The sequence below is a fragment of the Falco punctatus genome (genome assembly GCF_963210335.1).
Source record: "Falco punctatus genome assembly, chromosome: 2".
NCBI lineage: Eukaryota > Metazoa > Chordata > Aves > Falconiformes > Falconidae > Falco > Falco punctatus.
The window spans coordinates 15,148,973-15,167,329 of record NC_137581.1 but is presented as its reverse complement, the minus strand read 5'-3'; the positions used below and the strand labels follow the sequence as shown (position 1 = coordinate 15,167,329).

The 18,357-nt window shown below is 34.4% G+C and overlaps 1 protein-coding gene across 3 annotated transcripts in view; it reads left to right on the top strand.

Annotated features, from left to right (window-relative positions):
- PGR (progesterone receptor) overlaps positions 1–18,357 on the top strand; it is an 88,499-nt gene that overhangs the window by 47,092 nt on the left and 23,050 nt on the right. For all 3 annotated transcript variants that reach the window (XM_080376484.1, XM_080376485.1, XM_080376486.1), the window contains 2 exons: positions 825–976; positions 15,452–15,568. In XM_080376484.1, coding sequence (XP_080232610.1) covers positions 825–976; positions 15,452–15,568 — 269 coding nt within the window. The remainder of the gene's footprint in view (positions 1–824; positions 977–15,451; positions 15,569–18,357) is intronic.

The following is an 18,357-nucleotide window of genomic DNA, read 5'->3' as shown; positions in this document are numbered from 1 at the left end:
AACTCCTCAATATTCTCTAAAATATTATTCCTGACTTGGAAAAATACACTTAGTTTCACATAGAAAACTGAAACACTTGTGTATTGATTTGTTAGAATGGAACAGCTTGTCATCGTGCCAAGATGATGGGCATTACCTAGAAATCTGTGCAAGGATACGTATATGCAATGCTACAGTTCCAGCGGAAATCCTTTATTTTGTAAACATAATGGTTAACTAGGTCTGTCAGTTTCTTCTCTTGGAGAGAAATTCGGAAATATCCTCAATGTGCTCATCAGAGGTCGTTACTGATGAGAACGCTGCAGCTGAATGGGAGGTAACAAATTGATTACTAAAGATTTTTTTTTTTTTTTTGTTGAAGTGAAACTCAGTTATTTCTCATGTGAAAGAGGCTTTTCAAATTCAATTAACTACAATCTGATTCTGTCTCTGTACTGCCCTATATACAGGCAAAAAGAGTATCAGTCAGTATGACTTCACTCAAAGGGTTGTTGATCTGAGGAAGATGATAACTTTGATAACAGTGTTTCTAGATGGTACCTTCTTCAGCTAAAACGGATTAATATGCAACTAGGCTTTTTGCCTGCAATTTTCCTGTTTAATGACTGGCCAGATGTTACAAATGTGCCTTTTACCTTAGTAGAGACAAACCCTTAAGCAGAAAGGCAGTCATACTTTTTTTTTTTTTTTTTTTTTAGTCCTTGTCATGTAGTTTGATTACAAAATTTAGAAGGAAGTTTTTAATGTGAAACTGATTCATACAGGTGAGTAGTTAACTGTTGCAAGACTAGATTTCATCTCTCTTAATTCTTTTTCTTTTGAAGGCCAGATACAGAAACCAGCCAAAGTTCTCAATACAGTTTTGAATCGCTACCCCAGAAGATCTGTCTCATCTGCGGTGATGAGGCTTCTGGTTGCCACTATGGAGTACTTACCTGTGGAAGCTGTAAAGTCTTCTTTAAAAGGGCAATGGAAGGTACTATATGATGCCATTGTTCCTAATTTTGTGAAATATATCTTTCTAGGCACTGCTAAGCACATACTGGTTATTTATTGCTGAACTTTAAAAGTATTATCACTATAGTCATGGGTTTTATTTTGGTGAGTGTTTAAATATTACAGTGAATACTGACTAAATTGTTTCTTAGTTGATTTTGCTAGTATTATGTTTTACTTCAGGCATTTGCTATTTATTATTAGTCTTTTTGAGTAGGCGGTTTCATAAAAATCTTGTGTATTACACAATTTGTTTTAAAAAGTGTAAATGCTATTCAAAGGAAAATTTTGTGGGTATGAACTAATGATAGGCAGATAAGAATTTATCTTGGCTTCATTCTCTTTTTTTTTTTAAGTTGTGGTATTTGTCTTGCTTGCAAGATACAGAATTGGGCTTTCTGAGAATTATGGAAGTATTTCAAGTTTCACTGAGCCTATTTCAAGTCATAATAATCATAATAAGTGGGTTTGCCACATGTTTCAAATAGCCATTAAATTACAAAGTCAAGCTGCAGGTTTAATAAATCAGTAGCAATCTGTGCTTATTTTTTCTTTTTTAATTGTGTAACATGTCCAGTGAGATTTTATATATGAATAAAAGGGCAGGTTACTGCTTCATCAGTTGAACTATTATAAAACAAATCCTTCTGCACTTTATGCTTTCTCTCCTTTTCTGATTTTTATCTGATCCTGTAAGAACTAGGATATTAAAATTTCTGCTCCGTATACTTAACAAAATCATTCTTAAAATGTATTGGATTCCTTAATAATAAAAAAAAATCCATCATGCATTTCCTTGTTGTGATACATAGTTTATTCAACATTATAGAGTTTATTAGCCTTCAAATGAAAAGGGAAACATTGGAAAATTAAAAGCTTAGCAAAATAATGTAGTTAGAATTTTTGTTTGTGTGCTGTTACTTTCTACTTTAAGCATATGCTCATGTTCGTTCTTTACCATACAAGATACCTGCAAAGTGCTAACACTAGATTAGGTGGGCTAGGTGAACTTTTGAGCTAGTGCTGTGTTTCTCTAATACATTTAATGGGGTCCATGAGAAAGCTATTAGAAACATACGAGTTAGGCTGCAAGGAAAACAGTTGGCTCTTAAGTCAATTACAGGAATACATTTAAGTTTTGCTCACAGTGCTTAACTGGTCTTTTGGTTTGGCTGCAGGTTTTTTGCTGTTTGTTTTGGTAAATCAGCCATATATTTTTTACAAAAAGTCAGGGAGTTGAAGTTTTAAGAATGAATGTAGTGTAATTTGAGTGCCATATTATAGAAGAAGTTTTATTATTTGCTTTTTACCTATCCAGTAATATTTTAATTTTTATTTTGAACTTGATTCTACCACTTTTGAAAGTCATCTCTTTCCCAAACCGCTGTCCAGTTGTGTTTGTGCAGTAGGTGAATCTGCTTGAAAACATAGATTATTACTGTTCAGCATAAATTTTTTAACGATAAATGTTAAGCAGGCATATAAATTGATAGTAGATACATCTTAAGGCTGTTTTCACTGATTATTTAAACAATGTCTGTATCTGCAGAATCTTACCAGATTAAGAATGTAGACATACAGAGAAATGGGAAGTCAACAGAGTTACACAAACAAAAGACTTAGGTTTTACATAGCAACTTCATACTTTCAATTCTTAAATTATTCCAAAGACTGAGAATATGGTGAGGAATTATGTTTGGGCTTTTTGGTAAGAATATTTATAGAATGGACAACTATCTCAGAAACCTGATTATAATAAGAAAAGATACAGGTTATTGAGTCTTGTGGGAAGGAATGACAGGCATGAGCAAAATGAACGGCACAGTTACCTGGTTTTGTGTAGAAAGTGCAAGTCTACAGAGAGTTCCTTAAAGAGATGTTAATGGAAGCGTAAGATATAATTACTAGCCTTGAAATAATCCAGTTTATGGATAGATACTTGATTTCATTTAGAGTTAAAGCACTTTTTGTTTAATTCTTATCAGAAATAAAGACGACAAATGACTCTTTGTAAGAAGAAACAGAAAATGTTTATTGTAAATGCAATAGAAGATAGCGTTTAAAAATTCACAGTGGCAATTCTATAAATCTGAGACGTTTTTCTTACAGAAGATGTCCCCCTGCCCATCATTTCTTTGAGTGAGAATGCATTAAGTACCTTTTTAAAATTTTTAGTTGTGCTACAGATGTGGGGTTTTAAAAATAATAATTAATGCAAATAAAATTTTAAACTTTGAGTGCAAATTTGTGATCAAAACTCTGCTTTTCATACTTTCCCTAAAGTACTGATCATTATGAGAAATTAAAACATGATTGGAAAGAGATGGCGTTTGCCACCTCATGGATTTTTTTATATTTCCAGATCTCTTTTGTATGTTATGAGGTTTTCAAGTGCATAGATAAGGTATTAAATTTGTTGGAAAATATCTATTTTCTATTTTAATTATTTCTGTAATCCAAATTATGTTGGCCGTTTCAAATCTAATAGTCTATGTAATTTTTTTCACAGAAATTATCCTATTCATATGCCATTTATTTTACATTCCCCTAGTGTGTGGAAAATGTAGTAGTTAAATGTTTCCTTTGGGATAAAATGGACTGTTACCATTATCCAGAAAACTCCCATTTCCCATCTCTAATCTTTCTGAAATAAAACCAGAGGTTATGTAAAATACTCAGACTGAACAATCATTTGAAACTGTATAGGCAAACCTAGAAAAGTTTCTATAGTAAGTATGATTTAGTCGTACATTTGATTATAATTTGTAGATACACATACAGCTTAACAGGGGGTCAGAACTGTGTGAGGATCACTAAGATGAAAGTGTAGATTTAGAATTAAAATTATTTTAGAATATCTGTTGGTAATGAACTCTTAAATATGTATGACCTGTGCCTATATATGCAAAGAAAAGGATGGTGCTAATACAAGAACTATATTTTACTCTAAGCAGAATCTTGAAGAAGGTTAAACAAAAATGCAAGTCCTTGTTTGGGGAAACTATGAAACTTTTTTTTTGAAAAATACAGAAAAAATTAGTGCAGGAAGTGGGGAGGAGAAAATGGAAGGAGTTTTTTTAGGAAACTTATATTTGCATTTAGAGATTGTACCTTTTCTGTTGGTCCCTTACAAAGAACTCATTTACTAGTTCATGGGTTAACTTAATATGCAAACAAATTACAAGGCTTTTTAAAAATGCATTAAAGATCTCCTTTGGGTGTAATGAAAATAACAAGATTATTTATATTCATTTAAGAAATTTGAAAAGGCAAAATTGGATTCAGTATGCTCATGGGTAGTTCTGTCAGTGAGCTGAGAGTGACGAGCAGTTTGGAGTCAGCAATAAAAACCATGCAGAAATAATATTTAAAAGTATTTCAAATATGTAGAATTACTATATTTGCAAAGTAACTTGCTATTGATGATCAGACATTATTTATGTGCTAGAAATTTATCTTTTTCATGGTAACAAAAATAGAGTATAATATTTCCAATGGGGCTTTAGCAGAATGCATATTAAGAAATGAACTCTTTTTTAGCGCTAAATTGTCAAATGGTCATTAGCGATGTCTTATAAACATACCTTCATGTAAAACCATGCAGGGCAACCATGATGTAAGTGCTTGTGTAACACCATGGTAAAATTCCTGTCCTGAACAGGAACCCAGTGTGTAGAATTTTGAGATTCTGGAGTTATACATAGCTAACACATGGTTTCTTGGTGGCCTGTGTTCTTGCCTTTTTGTTGAAAGTATCTCTTGCAGTAGTTTTACTAATGAAAAATTAAAATTACCTAAATCCTGAAAAAAAAATCAAGTCTTCTTTCCTGTATGAAGTCCCACTTCTCATTTCTGTTCTACATTTATATATACACTTTATTTATAGTACTGACATCTAATGAACAGTAGTTGCCCAAACCTGAAGAGTTTGAGGCCAGCATAAATGTATGATATTACACGGGATGGGTCAGAAACTAATTTTTGGTTTGTTTAAATACCTGGAACCCTATTACAAAATTGATCAAATGATTGTGTAGCAGATTTCTCTCGTTTTAATGCGTCCTTCAAGCTCAGGGTTACAGCTCTGTGCATATAATAGCTTCAGGGAACATATGTAGCAGATAACATTTAACTGCTAAGTGTGGACTTTTCTCTCTCGAAGACCTGTATTTGGCAAACTACCTGACAGAAGGTGGGATTTCCACAAGGTTTTGCTGTCTGTTTATGGAGAGGTACATGGAGGAAAGTGGAGGGATTCAAGATGAGCTACATCTACACAGTAAGACGACTGACCATGACTTCAGCCGAACTTTCTGATAAAGTTTATCTGACTTGTGTTATGAATACGCAGTTTTATGATGACAGTGTGATTCACTATGTAAGTAGTGAAACTGTGCATAAGAAAATTGCTGGGCTAAACCGTTGTATTTTTACATAGCTAAAGAATGTAAAATGGCACAGCATGGCAAATCTTTTTAAAAATGCCAACCACTAATAGAAAATCTTCTTTGAAAACAGAGTGAAATGCAATACTAGAGAGACCCTTTTGGCTGTGAAATTGACGAGGCAGATGTAAAAAGTTCCTTTTTCTCCTAACTCTACAGGGATTTCTGATTATTTTTTTATTTTTTTTTTAATCCAACTTTCCAGGCTGGATCTTGGGATTAGGATTTGGTACAGCATGTACTTTAAACCTGATAGTGATGAAAGTTTCATGATGTAGAAAACATACAAAGCATACATTTGGCAAGTTGAGAGATGAAAATGCTTTTCACTTAATGTGACAGATGCATTATTATTAAAGCTCTTTTATTTTGCATATGATCAGAATGTGTTAATGTATAGTAAGCTAAGTGTATTTCCAAATTCAAATACAGAAAATTACTTCATTGAGAGTCCTAAAATTCAAGTGGGAAACGGCACCTTTGTGAGAACAAAGAATTTGCATCATGAGAAAGGAAAGAAAATCTGTACCAATACATAATTGTGCTTTTGACTTCAAAACTATTTGTTGTTCAGCCATTTGACAAATGTTAATTAATTGATTCGTATGAGGCACAACAACTGAGCTAGGATTGCATTTGTTCTGGTACTTTGGCAATTGTGCAAATGCTGGGCTTCTTACTGCTCTCATTGTGACTTATTACTGGTTTCCTGATAGTCCTGGCTTAGAACATAGCTGCAGAAATCTGAATTACTAAACTTTTTGGCTTAACTCTACGGGGTCTTCTAGAAACAGTATTGAATATCATATTAGATGCCTTTTCAAGTGAATTAGAAGCTATTTCAAGTAGTGTAAAACTGCATGCTTCAAGGGCACCAGCAACCAACTGCTCAGTGTTGCTGGTACTCCTCTGTTCTAACTTCACATGAGCATAACGTGAGTAACCTGAGCTGCTCATCTTAAGTTCACTTTGCAGTGAATGGAGAGAAACAGGAACTTCTAGGAAGTAATTCACTTACTTGCTTTAATTATCTACTTGGGATGAAAATAACAGTATTCTTAACATTATTTATTTCTCTGTAAGTTCTCTGTCAATTATAACTCAGCACTGAGCATAAGGGAGTGTTGTGTGAGGATGTACACTGTCTGTGTTCAGTGATATGAATCCCACCCGTATCAACAAGGTAGCTAAATGCATTTATGTAGTATATAAAAAATACCCATTTCATATTACTTATTTGTAACATTATATCTATAAGTTATTAGATATAAATTCTTATTTAAGTATTAAAATACTTACAGTTTATATACTTATGTTCTATAAAATATAAGCATTTATAATCAAACAGTTACCACCTAAAGACAGATTTAGGTTTGATGGTGTCCACCTCCTTAAGCTGTGTATCTGTTCCACAGTGCTGATGATGTGCTAGTAAGAGGTGGTTCTTTAGAAACGACTGAATAGAAAAACTTAACAGATGGTATGTTACAATCTGCCATTATGTGTAGTGATACAAGGTCGCACTTCAGAGGTCTCCTGGTTATACCTAGTCACAACTGCATTTTCACAAGTGGCTGTTGCTTAGTAGCCATTAACATATGAACACATTTCAATAACCTGGAATCTTTTGCAATTAAAACATAGAAAGAGTTACTTGCAGACATTGAGATCCAGGAGAAAAATCACCCTATTATTGTCCAATTGTTATGATGTTGTCTTCACTTATTCTCAAATACAGTATTTTATGTGAGATTTGTTTCACCAAGCTGCAGACATTTACAATGTGGACATACATATTTGAGCTAATCACTTTAAATCTCCTTTGGAGAGCAACAGCCTATAAAAGAACCCTAATTTAGACATCTGCTCAAGATCCTAAAGTGCCTGTTTTTCTCTCATGCCCAAGAAAGGAGTGTATTCTACTTGTTTTGATTGATATCTACACTTTAGAATCTAATTAATCAAATTAATCTCCTCTTTGCATTTTTTCAGCAGTTTATTTTCCATTGGGTGTTACAATCAACTGACAGCAATACCTGTTTGTTGGCACATTGCCTTTTTCTGGCACTAATGTTCCTGGTTTTTCTACCTTATTACTCTTAGAGTGAGTGACCCCTGTCCCACTAGTTCAGTTGTATGACAAGACAAGGAATAAGAGGAAAATAGATACCAAAAAACTTATCACGGCAATGTGCTGTGACACTTTGAAGAAAAATCAGAAAGACAGGATGGCTGAAATACAAATATAACACTTTTACGTTGGTAAAAGAATATAACACTCGGGGATCAGAAGAAGAACAAATAGTACTTTAATGACGTATACCTCTGAAATAGTTGGAGTGTTTTAAAGGTAGGTTTTGTGTTTAAATCCTGTGTTCTGTACTTAAAAGAAATAGACCCCTTATTGACAACAAAGCTGATAGTTCCATCTTTTTACATATTTATACCACTGGTATAGTTAATTACTTAAAAATGCTGACCAAGGAGCAATTGTGACAGTGTGGTAAAAAGAACTGGAAATACTGACTTGTAGCAGCATCTTCTTATGAAAGGTAATAGCTGTGGAAAAAAAATTCATTATTGTCAGTTCCCATAATTGGACTGGAAGACCTCATGTCTTTCAAGATGTTGATGTGGTAAATGATCTAGACAAACCAACTGAAAATCAATATGAAACAGTAACCCTGATTTTCCAGTTCATGATCGTTTCTATGAAATAGGACTTAATTTTACTTCATTTTGTTTTACTGTTTTTGTTGTTGTGTTGTTGTTTTTTTCCTTTATGGAAATGATGGAACAGACAGGGAAATTAAAAAGATTTAAAAAAAGGAGTGTAACTTTTAGCTCTGTCCAGAAATGAATGAAAAAATAGGGTAGCTACATTTTAATTGTTGTTTTGTAGATATAAAACCAGTGTGCTCAGGTTGATTATGGAGAAATTATTTTGGAGGGAAAAAGGCAATGGTGTTGCAGGATTCACAGCAAAAAGCAGGTAGATTTTGAAATGAGGATACAGGAGAGAGAAAGAGTCAGTCAAGGGTGTTGCAAACATCAGTAGTGACTTGTTGAAGAGAAGGAAAGCAGTGCAAGAGATATGGTGGTTTGAAAATGATGCTTCCCTTCTAGAGAAACAAATTTTCTTTGGTCTATTTAGAGGGAAAAAAAAAGCCCTCAACCAAGCAAAACACCCAAAACCCAAAAAAACCCTCAAAACTAACAGAGGACTTTAAGATTACATGCTTAAAACCAGCAGAAAATGGAGTAGAAGAATACCAAACTTTTTTTTTTTTTGTGTAGAGTTACTTACAGTAATTCTGTTCACCAAAGCAAAACAGACTATTAAAAAAACCTAGGTTTGACTAAGGAATAAACATTTTGGGGTTTTACATTCTTTTTGAACAAAATTTTTTTTACTCAAGTCTTTTTTTCCATCACGTGTAATTAAGGCAAGGGAATGAAAGACTAGATTCATAAAGATGAATGAATTACTAGTACCTGTTATAATCACAAATGCCATCGCTGAGTGCATTGGTGAGGTAAGTCAGTCACCCAGGGTATGAGATCCATGCTCGTCATTCTCCAGTTCCTGAAGCGGATCAGACACACCTTTCTCTCCTTGCAGCCCTGACTGCCAGGCTGTCGGATGACTTGGGATATAATCAGTCATTATTGTTTTCACTTCAAACGGTATCATTATGAAGAAAGGAATTCCACACTATTTCATCTAGGAGAAGATTCCAGGGTGGAATCCTTGCCATCTTTGGTCCATTGTATCTTAAATCCTTTGCTGTGAAGCAGATTTGCATCAGTAGCAGGTCTTTGGACCAGTATAGACTTCGCAGTAGTAGTCAGAACACCTGCTTAAGAGTTGGGAAATGAGAATATTATTTCAATGGGCAAAGAGGGAAATTGAAAGTGAGCCCCCCACTAGCTACTGGGTTTTTTTGTAAAGAGATTACGCATGGTAAAGTCAGTGGTGGATGTATTTTTTGAAGTGGTCAGAGTCTTCAGTCGCCCCCCTTTTTTTTTTTTTTTTTTTTTTTTTTTTTTTTTTTTTTTTTTTTTAAGAAAATGTTTAGCCCAGAAATGAAATTGGTATTAAATGATTAAAAAACATTATTTGAGGTGTGTGGAATCTTGGGAGAGTGTAATGGCCTATAATGGTGTACAGGGACATGAAGGGTATATTTTCAGTACTACAAACTGTAGCAGTATAGATTCCTAGTTCTTCAAGACCGAAGCTCATAAACCCATGTAGTAGAGGTAAACTCAACCCATGTCTGCTGCTTTGCACGTTGAAACAGTGTAAATAGAAGAGCGTTAGATTTAGATCAGAGCAAAGGTTGTTAGTTGTGTTTCCAATTGCTGTTGATGAACCAGGCTAGTTATGGAAAACCTGACTGCCAGAGCAGGTACAAAATAATCCTTACCCTAGTGTATTGTGTTAGCTTCCAGAAGTCAATGTTTTACTTGAAAGCTACCTCTGCACCATTATGTTTAGTATAGGTGAATCGATTTTCCTTTTTATTTTGAAAACATGGTTATTACCGGCTTCCACAAGAACTGACAAGGAGTTGCAAGTTTAGTGATGTTAAAAGGGTAATTCCTTTGGGGTTTTAAACCTATTGATTTAATTGGTACTTCTGAAAAATATTTTAAGAGGTAAAGCATGTTGGTAGTAAATTACTGAGCAAAACCTGGAGGCTAGCTCTTGGGAAGCAAAAAGTCAACACTGGAAGACATTTTTCAATAAAATAATGTATAGAGTTGCAATAGATATCTGCAGTTTTTAGACAGGAATTAAAACTAGACTGAATAAACACCGTGCTATGTTTTCCAAAGAGCAGTCCTTCAGTGGCGCGGATAGGATGACTTTACAAAAAAAGCATTGCCAGTTAAGATACAGGGAGGCAGAACAGGATATGGGAGAGGGAGAAAAGATTTGAAAAAAGTGCTTCTGTTTGCAGACAGGAGGAACTGAGAGTTTGCTAACAAGTGGTTTGCTTCTGTGCAGGGTGGCAGCAGTCCAGCACAGATGCACTTACCCAAATAACTAATTGCTTGCATCTGATGCCACTGGTGCAGATAAAGCCTTATGTTTTCCATATATTGCACATCTGCAAAACCTCTGCAACTTTAGTTTACTCGAGTGATTTTAGGCGACTTTCAGCATGTCAGTGAGCTAAGTTGATCATGCAGTTTTTAAAGACGCTGTATGTGCTACTTCCAGTAGTATTTGGATTAAAATGTCTCAGTGCTGGAGTATGGCCTGTGCAGCTTTACTGATAGCAATACCTGTGACCGTGTTTGTGGGCCATTGGCATTTTGTTGTCTTTCTCTTATAAACCTGACAGTATAGCAATAGTTATTGCAGTACTTAAAACTGTATTTGCCAGTCTGCATTGGGACTTCCACCTTTGGTAACACAAATGGACTTTGAGGGAGGTTAAGAAAAATGCTATCCTACAAGAATCTGGAATATATGAGTAAGAGATGAGACAAATACAGAAGATAAGTCTGTATTTTCTCCATATTCTCAACCATATCCAGGTCACAAGCTGATACATTGATAGGTTGAGAGAGAGCTACAACGCACACTTTCAAAAAGAGGTGAAAAGTAAACTTATAGGAAATATAACATTGGGTGAAGAATTCTGAGCAATTGGCAGTTTCGAGGAAGTTACCAGATTCATGTCTTTGTAATAAACACAAACACCAATCTTTACTCTCTGACCGGTGATCTAGTGATTACACTATCCTGTTTTTTCTGGGTTTTTTTTCCTGATTGTAATGACAGTAGTCATATAAAACTTATTGAATGACAAGCTACCAATTGAACAGGAATTTTATCTTGACAGGGCTCTTCGGATACTTCATTAGTACATGCATTTAATATCAATACTCACATATTGAAGCCAATCAATTAAAATATAGATGATCATAAAGACTGAGATACAGCAAATATGTTTTCAAATAAATGTTTTAATATCCCATGAAGACATTCCAGATGGCTTCATCTAACTAAATATTGTCCCATAATTTTGAAATTAACCAAATATCTGGCATGTTTTCCGTTTCTTATGCAATCTGTGCTTCAGATGGTTACTGCCACTTAAATATTAATGTCAAGCAAGTAGCAGGTTCTCAGAACCCAGCTCTGCACAACAGTAGAAACAGTTTCAGATGAGAACATTTACTCGTATTCATCTATAGATATGAGATCCATCAAGTGACTGAGATAATAAAAAAATCTCTGACAGATGAGGCTATGAAAAATGCTATATAATTGAACCTTATGTGTTTTGCAATTAAGTTGCAGCTGAATCAGAACAAAGGAAGTACACTTTGGGATGAGAGGTGTTGGGGAGAGATTGGATAGAGATGAGTGGAGAACTCTCATGAAGGTGTGATATAAGTAACATTAAGGATATGACTGTGGCTTTATTGTAGCCTTGAAAACAAGGAAGTGGTTGACAATATGGATCAAGAAGTGCTTGAGAATTTATCGCCATAATCTCAAGGGAGGCTTCGGTTGGCAGGATTTGGGCTTTTTGTTGCTTCTGGGTTTTTTTATGCTATCATCATGGAGTCTTTATTGAAGAAATAAATTAGGTGAAGATGTAATAAAGATTGGATTGTTGGTTACTATTAGATTTTTAAATACAATTTATTAAATGAAAGGGAATGAAATAATATTCACCCTTTGAAGATAAAAGCAAATTCTTACTGTGCCTAAATTCCAATAAAATACTTCATTTCTTCCATGGTATGCACTGGACAAAGAGATTATTTAATCCTGTCTAATCTTAAACTCTAGAACATGGGAACATTGAAGAATAGTTCTGATAATTGTGATTCACTTAAAATTTGGTTTGCAAATGTGAAAAATCTTGTTCAGTCTTGGATGTATATAAGCAGTTTGTGAGTTGTTATGTAATGATGAAGTAATTAATGCATTTTCAATTGAAGTGGAAGCTGGATCTACTGATAACCCCTAAGTTATGAAGAGGTTCTTACATCTGTAGATAAACTTAAATGTGTAAATGTAAATTTAAAATTTTAAAGTTTGATTTGTAATGCTTAAACTTAGGTGCATAATGTTGAAACACTTCAAATGCTTAAAGCTGGCTCGTACAAAGTGTGGGGACAGGCCCCTTTGTAGTAGGGCCTGCTGCAGGAGGACAAAAGGTGAAGGTTTTAAACTAAAAAGAGAGTAGATTTAGATTAGATGTTAAGAAGAAATTGTTTACTGTGTGGATGGTGAGACATGTGCAGATGGAACACATCACCCAGGGAAGTTCTGGCTGCCCCATCCCTGGCAGTGCTCAAGGCCAGGCTGGATGGGGCTTTGGGCAACCTGGTCTAGTGGGAGGTGTCCCTGCCCATGGCAGGGGGGTTGGAACTAGATAATCTTTTAGGTCGCTTCCAACCCAAACCATTCTGTGATTCTTTGAAATAATACAGGCTATTTAAATGTGTAGCAGTATAAATCAAGCTATTAACTTCTGTTTTTCCAGATTATTTCCTGTTTTAGCAGGAACAGAGTTGCCATTAATGATTCTACCCAAACTCCTTAGCCTCCTTAGGTGATTAGAGCATGCACTTGGGTGTTCAGTATGCAAAGCACACACTGATATCAAGAGCAAATTCTGAATACTGACATTATTCCAGAATGTATAAGCAGTGTTCTCTTGAGTGCTTGAAGAGCACTATTTCATGATACGGCATTGGCTTTGGTAAGTATTTTTCTGTCATTATAGGGGGAAAAGTGCAACTTGAATGCCTGTGAGCAGTTTGTGAGCATTTACTCCATAATGTACATTTCTCGGTCTTGCATTGGACATGGGCTATATGGACTCAGACCATGGTGTATAGACTCAAAGGATTTCCTAGAAAAGAGGTACAGAAGAGATATGTTTCAGGGGACAAAGAAAACCCCCAAAACCAAGACACCCACAAATAAAACCTGTACTTGAGTGTACCTTTGTAAATTAACTGTACATTAAAGCATCAGAATGCCACAGTGTAGAGACAATCTGATGCTTTATAGATTCATAGATTTTAGTTAAGCTAACAGAGTTTTAAAACTGTTGCTTATCAAAAGACTTAATGCTTTTGTAGCTAATAAAGGCAAAGCAAGATGAGGAAAAAATGCAAATAATCCCAAGGAAGATGTGTTCAAAATAAGTGTTTTGCTTCCTGGTCAGCTGCAAAAAGAAAGACAGATTTTCATTCATTCAGTCACTTTTGGTAATGTTTCCTTTAAGAAGGAATCCAGCTTTAGAATTAATGGGAGAAAGTAAATGAGAATTTCTTCTGATTGACTGCATTACTAAATACTTGTAAAATGCCAGGCAATGTGTGAGGCAACTGTTGTTATTCACCTTTTATTTACCATTTATTTGTTTTCTAAAAAAAACCAAAAACAAAACCCAACAAAAACAAACAAACAAAAACTTATAAAAATGAATTTCAGGCAGGCAGGTTTCTTTCACTAAAACCAAATAAGATGTTCTTAAAAGTATGGCTAAGAAGTAAATCAATTATCTAAAGAAATGTTAGCACAGAAACAAATCCATTGTTTCACATGGTTTAGCACTAGCTCTTCTGTTAGTATAGGATGTTCTTTCTTCTGTATTTTCATCTGAGAATTCATTTTCAGTTTGGCTTTCTTCTGTGGAGAAAAGTTATCGGCAAACAGTTGCTCGTTTTACCATGTGCAGAGAAAGGACAGAATAGGATTATAAAGAAAGCTGAATAACAGCATCCGAGTTGAATAATCAACTGAGATCTGTTAGCTACTGGTGGCATCAGATGGCTGAGTCAGAGTGATACTGATCTAGAAATTGCTGAAAATTTAAAAGGTTTGCTATTGATGATATTTGGAGATCCACATCTACAATATGCCATGAAGGAAGTATCTGTGATATTAGCACTTCTGTAGTTTGTCCATACTTTTTTGATCCGTTTTGTTGCTCTCAAACACTTTTTTTCTGGTTTTTTTTCATGCTTTCATGCTAGGTACTGGTAAGAAATTGAAAATACAGAAGTGAGTAGAGGATGATGTGCACAAACAGGCACATCTTAAAAGTAAAACCTTATACTATAAACCTGGGCTTAATTTGAAAGGATTACCTTTGCTTAGCAGAAAATTAGCTTTGCCTTTTTCTTACTTATGTACTTAGCTTTGTTTACTTTTCAAAATTAAAATAATTTGTGGAAATTATAATATTATACTAAAGCAAAAAAATATACTTTTTTCATTCACTTCAAGTGAAATTTGGAAGTATCATTGAAGTTTGTGGTCAAAAGAATGTCAGGTTATCAGCTGAATTTAATTTTTTGCTCTGTAGGAAGCTAATTTCATTTAAAAAGATTCCATGTTAATACAGTAATGACAGGCTTTTCCTGAGTCATTCAGAATTAAACAATAAACTAAGAGCTAACTAAATCAAACAGTTATAGCCACTTTCGATTTGTCCTTTTTTGGCTGTGTTGGCTGCATCTGTTCAGCTGGTATTTCAGCAGGTCTAGTGCAAAACTGCTTCTCCATCAGAGGTAATTTACTCTGCTTAAAGGGCTCTTTTTTGCACTGCCCCAACTTTTTCATTCAGTTTTCTGTCAGAAACTCCACATCAATCCAAGCAAAATTTACTTAAGTTCTTTCAAATTAGGAACAATAACTTAAAAGAAAAATAAGTTTGAAAGAAATTAATGGGTTTGTCCTCATGCCTGATTTACTTAAGTAATAGTACAATGATTTAAGCAGTTCATGTCTGCTAATTATTTTTTAATTTTGTAGATGGGGTTTTTCACTCTTAAACAGGCCAAATAAATTATTTAAATAGTAACACATCATTATTTGAAAGTTAGCATAAAATGAAGGAGTCCTTTAATGGTTCAAGTATATATTTTTTTTAATCCTCTGTTATTTCTGGAACATTTATACATAGAAATAATTTTGTCATGTTAGTTAACATAGTATTAATTGTTTTTTCCCTTGCCTACAGGACAGCACAACTATTTATGTGCTGGAAGAAATGACTGTATAGTCGATAAAATCCGTAGGAAGAACTGTCCAGCATGTCGCTTAAGGAAGTGCTGCCAAGCCGGTATGGTCCTGGGAGGTGAGCTGCTTTTCAAATCTGATTCAGAAAAACAGGCAGTCAAGAACAGTACCTTCAGTCTGTTAAGTTTAAACATTACTTCGATACTGTAAAGGAAGAAACCCCATTAAAGTATTATCTTTGGAAGAATTACCTAATGTTTTAAAATTCCTTATAATTTTTCTTTAATGAGTCTGGAAATCCTGAAACAAAAATACCTTTCTGCAGGAATCTGTCTCTTCTACTGTGTACCTTTCTACTAATTTTCTAGCAAGGACAGGAATTGTGTGTTTGGTGTGTATTAATACTTTTGGATCAGAAAATTTGATTTAGGTAAAAAACAAGCAAATTGAGATTGATACTAAAATCAGGAATCAGTACTACCCCCTTCCCTTTTCTGTTGTGCTCTCCATAATTGCTTTGAGTATATGTCAACAAAATCAGTCCTTCTGTTCCACCAAAGAGGGCCAGGCAGTGGTTGCACCAGCACTACAGACTTTGCATGCTAGATGCTGGGAAATCCCCTTTGCATTAGTTCTTGCCATAACAGATTTACTTTTTTATGTAATATTAATCAAAATTGAGCGCTATGTCTTTGAAACCTACAGGGAGAAAATGGAGTAGGATCGAGTTGTCACATGACAAGTTTTGGTGTGCTAACATGCAGGAATGCATATTTTTCCTGTATTTTTTTCATCTTTTTGTATTAAAACTTTAGCTATATAGAGTTTTTGATCAACACAAAGCTTGAAAATACATGGCTAAGACTATAAGAAAGTGGCTACAAAAAGATGGTAGAAAGAATGTGTTCTCAAAGGGAATTAAAAAAAATATGCACAAACCCCTGGTGGTTCTCATTTATTTTAGTGCATCAAACATTCCTCTCTCTCTGCACTTTATGTATAGATTTTTATCCCTGAAGGAAGAACTGGCATTATATACTGTGTGTAATGTCATTATCTTTCTAGTCTGTGTTCATTCATAACCAGCCAGGACTGTGGTATATCTAGTTTTTTCTCAGCTGCATCAGGTTGAGCGTAGTATTTCAGGCATTCTTGGTGATGTCAACAGTTCTGGGGGGATTAGGAAGCTAATTATTCTACTCGGGCTGAAATGAAATGCTTAATACTAAAAGAAGAAGAAAAGACAAATGTAGGCCAAAAAAATGAGAAAAACTGGAATGAGATTATATTATTTGTAAATGATGATTTAAAATTCAAAACAACAAATAATCTCAAGATAGACTGTTTAACCATAGTGCTCTTTCTGCTCTTACTGCCATCTTTCTTATTTTTATTCTTCCACCATTTCTTATGTATGTATATTTCTTCTTTATTCTATCACATGAGCAATATTTCCCACCCATGACTTGCCATGCTGATCAAAGCAGTATGTATTGTGTAGGGGGTACTGCTGGGCTTACATGATTTTCCACAAGGACATAAGTTTCCATAAGCAAATTTCCAATTCATGGAACAAATTACATACTTAGATACATCCTTGAGTATTTTAAACAAATCAGAATCATCAATACTTCAAGTCTTGTCTTGTGTTTACAGCCTATTATACTGCAAGGTTTTTTGTGCATTTCTGATGTCAGCCGTTCAGAACTTACTTAGATACATTTTTGTTCTTTTACACCTGCTACTTGGTTTTTTAATGCTAGCCTTCAATTACTAGATGCAGACCTCCAATAGTGTTTAATCAAGGTGAGAAAGATTAAGATTTTGCAGGATGTTACCTGTAAGATTCTCAAGATTCTAACTGCGTTAATTAAATTAAACTTACTGCTGGGAGAAGTATGCTTATCTTCCACTGGATGTTACTGAGTGGCAACCATCTAGATAGAAAATAATATTACATTACATTGACAGCAGTTCTATTTTCTGATGCTAATTTCAAAGCAATTAAATGAACCTGAATTGTTCTAAAACAAATTCTAGTAACTTGTAAGTAAGTTATAGAATAGTAACAAATAGCTTTAGTAGTCCATTTCACTATATGAACTGTTTCTTCTTTCTCAATTTATAGAAGCGAAGTGTCAATGAAAACAGAAGTTTCCTAATTCCTTAATTGTCATTCTTTGAGGAAACGATAATTGTGTCTGAGTTTTACAATCTCGTAACTGGCCACATTAATTTATCCCTTTTCTAGTCTGATAGGATAGCAGGTAGCTGGGCCAGGTAATTTTCCAGGTAATATTTTCTGAGGTAGCATCAAAGGGTTTATTAAGATCAAGATGTATTACTTTACTGCTTTGTTCCTTTATTTTGTATACACCTTCCTAAGGTGTACACAGCTTGTTCTCCTGCACAAAATGCAAGAGCATAGTGACCTAAAATTCAGAGCCACAATGTTCTGTCAGGAATAATAAATGATTGATATTATTCACCTCATTACCGGGTATGGAGAAGGATAGTGAGATGTTAGACTTTTACTAGAAACCCAGCCGTTTTAATATGAAATGACTACTGTCAGTAATGTCTGATTTGCCTGGTTCTGTATGCCTAGTTAAAAGAATATTAAAATACAAAATTAAGTATTAAGGGAAAAATCATAATATATTTGATGAGGAGATTAAGTACCTTTTATTTTTAAAATTTCTTTGTTTTCTAGGTATGTGTAGTACACAAACACTATGCATACTACTTGTAGTAATCAAGGGTAAGGGAACTAACTGTGAGTACTAAGAAACTGCTTGAGTCATTGGCTATCTAAAACAAATGTTACAAAGGTGTGCCGTCCAAATAAGCACAGACAGGTTTTAATATTAAGATGAATGGTTGCCAGAGTGGATTAGTATTCTTTAC